We start from the raw sequence: 7,558 nt of genomic DNA, 5'->3' as shown, positions 1-7,558 counted from the left end.
CATCTTCTCGCCTATTCGCCGGAGGTTCATTGGGCGTATTAGGCGTTTTGAGCCAAGCCCTCCTCTCCTGTAGCTCTTGGTTGGGGGCTGCGTATACTATTCTCAGCTAACCTACTTAGAGTAGGCCGTCCACTATCCGCTAGCTGTGACCCCGGCAGTAGCCTGAGCTCAGCTTAACCAGGCAAACCTGGTTTCTTGATTATAATCTTAATATACTAAATTAATTGCGAGAAGACATTAATGCTTCATATAATTGTTTTTGATTTATATATAATAATCGTACTTGGATTCGTGAACGAGATATTGTAGCAGCAAAATATATCGATATTCACCCTTTTAAATACAATGGTTCAAATCGAACGACATTGTTACCGATTCTGACGATTTTTTTGAATTCTGTTCTGTTGGTTTTTTTGAATTCGCTAGATTAATATACGAATGCCACCACATAACTTCCGATTAAATATCTGCTCACCTATCATTTTGCTTTTAAAAATATTGTTCATCAACTCGCATTAAAATAAAATTAAAGAAACATTATTGATTACAACGAATTTATTCTAAAAAAAATTGAAGTTATTTCACCTTAAAGAGTAAGGAAATTATTTTATTATTTGTGATTACAAATTTTGTTTAATATAAAAATATCTAATAGCTTAAAATATCATGCAGGGCAATGTCTGTCGAGGCAGCTAGTTAAAAGTGTAGAATTTGAATATGTCCAGACATAATATATGATTGCTAATGTGTGGACAAAGAATTTGAGTCAACATGTAAAATGTATTAATTTAATAGGATTACTGTAAAGTAAATATTTCTTAATTTTTGAATTGGCTTGTAGAAGGAAATTATTTGATTTACTTGTATTAATTTGAAAATGTGAATATACTGCGTTGAGAAGGAATGTTGGAAATATGAAGACTACTATATAGCAACACATTATATTATATATAACATGTGCCTTTATATCCTGCTCTCAATGTATATAACACCCATTGAGATGTGTACGCACCCTTTGAATTGTTGCGCGTATTCTTTATACATATTCGCTGCCTGTGCGCAGCATGCATAGTATACTCAGGGATAATGGGATGTCCAACTTATTCCAGTGTGAGAGCGCCCCAAAATAAGCGTTTTTTATAACATTTTCCATTATGGCCAGATGGCGGCAATAAATTCCTCCGTTCACATATATTTTGGTATAATTTCAATCTAGTCGTTCCAGTCATTCCAATTGTAAAACGTCAAAACCTACTCAATCCAGTCAACTGTCAAAGTTCGGTAGGTTTTGACGTTTAGCAATTGCTCTCTCACTGGGTCTCATTATCTGTGGTATACTTTTTCCTCTTAGTTACTAATAAAACCACGGTAGAGGAGGAGTAGAGTCACTATCAGCTGATGTTATGTAAACAAAGGGACAGCCGAGAGGTGCCACTGTAGGAACGTCAGGGGAGTCCGGGGCTGAGTTTCTATTAGAATCGAAGATGGCCGACTTTTAACCGGAAAATGGTTGCATTGTGTTATTTTCTTAAAATTTATGAAAAAGTTGTCCCAAAAATATTGATTATATATAAAACTTTAATGTATTTTCAAAGAAAAATATTTTTATTTTAATATATATTCTTAAAGATGAGAACAATATGAGCGAATACATGAAAAATTAAGTTATTTATTTAAGCCTCTTTTTAACTGTGGTAAGTTAACAAATGTTCACCACAGAAAAATGTTACGAAGCAACCATGCCGAATAGTGGGGTCCAGAATATGCTCATTCACAACCATACTTATATTTTTGTCATCACAACGTAGGTTTTTGCAACACAACTTGTTAGAATTTATTTCCTGGAACAATCTTTACTATGGTTTATTTAGTTATTTAAATCTGGAACAAATGTTTGAAAATTTCCATTTGGAAGATAAATAACGGATCGACTGGGATTTTATTCCAATAAAAGTACGAAATAAATAAACATAGCTTCGTTAATATTGCTGCGTAATGGGTCAGGTGCTGTTCCAATTTTGTGATTTAAGAGATAAAAAACGATACGCGATGCTGTGAAGTACTCAAATGTAGTTATTAACTGAGTTGGTCGTGAATTCGAGACAAAATTTTACATTCAATGACGTGCTCGTGGTAGGTAAACGTTGCATTGCTAGGTAAGCTAAAATTGAACTTTATTTCAAAAGATTTACCATCTATTTTTTAATTTTTTTTCAGCAAAGAAGCTGGTGTACAACGTTTGATTATTTGTCTGCCTTAAAGCTGGTCTCAAACCAATAAGCTTTGTGCTTGAGGGTGAAAGCAACGCTTTGAAGAGCAAATACTACGATGAATGTGCTGTTCGGATGTTGCACAAGCTATTGTCAATTGGACTAAGGATCCCGATACTACTGGTCAGGTTTATCAAGCTGTTGGGTAGGTTTTGAGCAAAATGAATTTACATACTTTCTAATATGCTAAACACTCAACACCCACCTTGCAGACCTAAGCGGTACCAGTTGAGCGACTTAATTGACTGGTTCCATCTTGTTATGCGCAAAGCTAAAAATGGTGGGGATACCGTCTTTAAGACATGCATTCCTATTGAAAGCCGAGTTCACTGAGCTTATCTGTCCAGGACAACCTATTGGTGAGCTGCAAATGGAACGTATCGATTGTATTACCGATGTCGTTTGGGTGTACAATTGACCTCCATGGAAGAGGAAGTACCATGGGAATTGCGMCCATATCGTGCTGCTATGATGCCGAATTGGGAGAGTGGGAGGAACCAGCTCCACCAAAACCGATAGAACATCTGGAAGAACTACGTGAAAAACGTGAAAGTTGGTGGCGTTGGTGACCAAGCAGCGATTTGAAAAAGAAACATTTGCATACACCTGAATTACAATTCGTCTTTACATCTAGAGAATTAATAAATGTAATGTAAATGTTATAAATGTAATTTGGCTAATAATGAACCGCTATTAAAAAGTACCAAATTTGATTTGTATTTTTATTTGGGCCAAACAAGTTATTATCGATTTGAATAATTTCAAACGGAATACATTTCGAGCAATCACTTATTTTTTTAAATATTATGCCAGTGTTGCTATTAAGCATGGCAAAATAGTATTGCGTAAGCTAATTTAAACTACTTTTTACTACTATATATATAATGCAAATTCAAAAAATAATTTCTTTAAGAATAATTTTTTATTTAAAAACTTAGAACTAAAAAATAATGTGGTAAATCTGTTAGGATGATCAATCTATTTGGGAACGAGTAGGATTCCTGATCGCCGGCGTATAGCTCAATTCTGACATATAAAAGGTGTATGTAGTTTGAGATTACATAATTTTATACTTAAAATATAGGAAACATGGCTATTATAATTATCTCTAGATTTACCTTACAATAAAAAATCGTGAAATACTGTTCAGACGAATTATTATGATATGTAATTCCAAACTTTTCCACAATAGTTATCCCTTATGGTCCACACATAACAACTATAAACCTTACAGCAAAAATTGAAAATAGTATTCATAAATTTACAAATATAAATTTATAATTAAATATTATAGCATTTTCGCTTTCTGCTACCCGTTTTGACCTCTCGCCACCCTTATTCACCAGTGGTGGCCATGATGTTTTTATTGCGACCGTACACAAATTATTAGTGAAAGCAATAGCTCAGTTTACACAAAGTACCTTAACTATAGTTTAATTAATATATTTAACAACTTACTATCTTAAACTAATTTTAATATTTATTATGACTCCCCTTAGCTTCAACTATGAGCCTAGTGCGATTTTTCATGGAACTGACCAGCTAGGTCATATTTCAAGGGAATTTTATGCCACTCTTCCAGTACTGCTGCTTTTAAGGCGGCGCGGTTTTTGAGCTGCCTTTTTTCTTTAGATAAATTCAAAAATTTTCAATGTGGTTCAGTCGAGGTTCTGAGGAGGTGTATCTATGACCTTTTGGCAATTGTAAAGGAGCCATGTGCGCACAGTGAGCTCCTTATGTTTGGGATCATTGTCCTGATAAAATTTTGATTTTGTCTTATTGGCGACAATAAAGCCAAATTTGTTCGCACTTTGCCTCAACTTTGTTGTGAGAATGGAGAGATATTGCTCAGCATTCATTGTATTTTCAATAAACGCAAGCTCTCCCACTCACTTGCTGCTAATGCATCCCCAAACCATTACCGACAATTTCCCGAATTTTACTGTCGGAATGATGTTGCGCTGATGTAAAACTGTTAACGGCTTGCGCAATACTCTACTTAGTCCGTCATTGTAGTACAGCATTATTTTGGTTTCGTCACAGAATATGACGTCATCCCAATAGTTGTCCGGCTTGATGCTCATGTCAACAGCAAAGGTTAAGCGCTTTCAACATTTACTTTCGAAAGTAGCGGCTTCTTACGCGCAATCCTTGAAGAGTATTTGTTTCTCAGAATTAGGTGGCAGACCTTACGCATGATAAGGCGGTCTGCCCGCTCGTCAATCTCTCCTTTCGACCACTTCCACACTTTGCTTCCAGTCTGTCTACATTTTCGGCTCGATGTAAAACATTATAAATTGTTTTTCGCGATGCACAAAACATCTCCACTAGCTCAGCTATAGATTTTCCAATTTGGTGATAATAATAAATCTATTGGGTAACGTCAAAAGTCAATCTAGCTCCAGGCATGTTAAATAATTTTAAAATAAGCTTTTTGACACGTGTGCAGAAAGATATCGCAATTAAATGAAAAGGTATGCAAAATAGCCCATAGTACATAAGCATAGATAACGGTAAAGTACCGTTTTTTCTTCAAATAGAACAAAACAGAATCGAAATCTAAAGTGTATAGAGAGTTTCTTGACAGTGTCAAAAATGTGTAATACTATGTTCAGACCGAAAATTTAAAAGATTAGATAACATTTAAGCATTTCATAATCCAAAAGTGTTCTTACTGCCGTTGCTGATTTATAAATCAGATGTTTTTGACATTCAGCCATAAACATCAAAGTATTTAAAACATTGTAATGTCGTACGTTGTTATAAAAATTGTCTTCTTTTTTCTAAATTATCTCCGCTCAATTTAAATAATTTGGGAATTGTTTGATTCTAACCGCGTAGCACTGAAACGTTTGCTACATGAACAGGTAGCACTAAAAATGTGTAGTCAATATGGAGCAAATACAACAAAGTCTATTTGGATAAAACAAGTACATATATAAATATTGGTATTATAATTCAGGCTCGTGGCCCAACGTTTTGGGAAGTCGACTTCCAGGTGAATTTAGATGCATTTTTTAAAAACAACTTCCGACGACTGAAGTGGAATTCTTTCATTGAATTGTGTATTATGTTGAAAGGTTTGGAGAAGAAAAACACCAACTACCGCAAAGCAATTCAATTAGAGAAACGCATTGCTATTGCTTTATATGCTCTTGGCTCTTCTGCAGAATACCGAACAATTGGAAATATGTTCGGACTTGGTAAAAGCACTGTCTACTCTATTCTAATTGATTTCTGTCATGAAGTCTGGCGTTGTTTGTGGCCTTTGTATTTGAAGAAATTCCCAATGAGCGATATTCAATTGCGCGAGTATTTAAATGGTTTTGAATCATTGGGTTTCTCTCAAGTGTCAGGAGCTATAGGTAATAAGTTCAATTTTTTACTTTGGAGTTTTTATATATTTTTGAGTTTTAGATAGTTGTCATATAGTAGTTCGCCTAGCCGCAGAAGATGCTGTTGACTACTACAATTACAAAGGCTGGTATTCCACAGTTCTTTTGGCTTTAGTAGATGCAAGGTAAATTTTTTCATGAAGCTCGTTTAAACACCTAAGGTATTTCTTTAATATTATAGATGTCGCTTTATATACATCAACGTTGGTAGTCCAGGCCGTTGTAATGACTCTTCAATATTTGAGAGATCATCTTTAAAAAACGATTTGGCACAATCTAATATATTTAAAGACATGAGTAGACAAATATCGTCAGTTAATGTTCCAGTCGTTTGATGAAATCATACCCATTTTGTGTAAACCAACGTTTGGATAAAAAAAAAAAATTCAACTATGTACTCTCGAAATGCCGAAGAGTGGTGGAGAATGCTTTCTGTCATTTAAAGGGAAGGTTTAGACGACAGAGGAAATAAGACAAGCGTTCGTTTCGTAATTCGGTGAGTTATTATTCAACTTTGAAATATTATTAAATCTCAACCAATCCATACTTACATACCTCATAATTCAATTCCAGTACAAAAACAGATATTTTTATATTTTATATATGTTACATACATATATATTTTCGTATTCATTCACATATTAATATTTATTTTTCATATTCGTATTCATTTATTCATTTATATATATATATTTTATATATTACATATATATTTTCATTTTGATTAACATATAATATTTAAACTCATTTTCCATTCATCATTTATCTTACACAAGTATCTTAAACTAAAACTTAAAAAAAAATGTAAATCTAATTTTGGCGACGAAGGAAGTCTATGAAAGCGTCCTTCACTTCTTATGAATCGCTAATGTATTCTTGTAGGAGAGAAAGGCGCTTTTCATCGGCTTCCTTCATCGCCTCAGTCGCCTTTAATAAGTCATCTTTAATTTCCTCCATTATTGTTTTTGCTTTTTTCGTTTTGGCAGAATCGCTTGATGATGGCCGAGCGCAACCATGCGACGTAGAAGGTCCATCGCCTGGGCTTGGGAGCGGCGACTGTCCTTCTACATCGGCCTCAACAAAAATTGGATCAATGTCAACTGAAAATAGAAGTTCGGCGGAACAAAAACTTTTAAAACCGCCTAGCGCATGGTGGACCGCCGCATAATATATCCACCGACTAGGGCAGCCACCCGATGGGCCAATTTCCTGCTTTTCTTGTCTAAAAATAAAAAATAAAAAATTTAATGTTATATGTTTACCTCATAATTTATTACTTACCTGTATTTGTTTGTAAAATTGTTCAATTTAATTTTGATTTCAGTGGACGTATATTCGTGTCCAGGCAAAAGCATTGTAGCAGACATTTTCTCATATATATGGTTATTTTTTCGCGTTGATCGCAGCTTAGTTGCCATGCCTCTATTAGGTCGGCCTCGGCAGTGTCACTCCACATTACTCTCTTTTTTTGGAGTTTTTTTTCCATATTTTATTTATTTTGTTCTTTGTCTGTTAGTTTTAAATTCTGACAGTTTATAGTGTCAAAATCAGCTGCGTTTAAACAAATTTGACCAACCGATGACGCTAAATCAGAGTCGCACAGACAGATTTAGCGTGGATCAGTTTCAAATGATTGTAATGAAGTGATTTTGAACTGTCATTTTTGTACGGCGAAATCTTGATAAATTTAAGATTAAGATTAAGATTAGTGGGATAATCCGTTCAACAGCTAAAATCGTGTGATTAAGTGTCGGTCTGAACATGGTATAAACTCATATTTTGTTGTTTTAAAAAATATTGAAAAGAAATAACTAAAGGCGTTTTTTTGCACGCAAAGTTAAAAAATATATACTTTTTTCAGTGTGTACAGAGTTTCTTGACATACTATATATA

General features: G+C 34.3%; 3 protein-coding genes across 3 annotated transcripts in view; 2 read left to right on the top strand and 1 right to left on the bottom strand.

Annotated features, from left to right (window-relative positions):
* LOC108973632 overlaps positions 1-7,558 on the top strand; it is a gene marked incomplete at its 3' end in the record, with an annotated part of 45,784 nt that overhangs the window by 7,310 nt on the left and 30,916 nt on the right.
* Positions 5,270-6,738, top strand: LOC108973633. Its single transcript, XM_018941021.1, has 4 exons — positions 5,270-5,635; positions 5,688-5,790; positions 5,847-6,161; positions 6,652-6,738. The coding sequence occupies exons 1-3, from the start codon at positions 5,341-5,343 to the stop codon at positions 5,998-6,000; spliced, it is 552 nt and encodes a 183-aa protein (XP_018796566.1). The 5' UTR covers positions 5,270-5,340; the 3' UTR covers positions 6,001-6,161; positions 6,652-6,738.
* LOC108973634 lies at positions 6,521-7,032 on the bottom strand. Its single transcript, XM_018941022.1, has 2 exons — positions 6,947-7,032; positions 6,521-6,887 (listed from the first exon to the last, which is right to left on the bottom strand). The coding sequence occupies exons 1-2, from the start codon at positions 7,030-7,032 to the stop codon at positions 6,521-6,523; spliced, it is 453 nt and encodes a 150-aa protein (XP_018796567.1).

This window comes from Bactrocera latifrons, unplaced genomic scaffold, assembly GCF_001853355.1.
Source record: "Bactrocera latifrons isolate USDA-ARS-PBARC rearing strain unplaced genomic scaffold, ASM185335v1 scaffold_496, whole genome shotgun sequence".
NCBI lineage: Eukaryota > Metazoa > Arthropoda > Insecta > Diptera > Tephritidae > Bactrocera > Bactrocera latifrons.
Note: the sequence above shows the minus strand (reverse complement) of the source record. Positions and strands in the feature narration are given on the sequence as shown.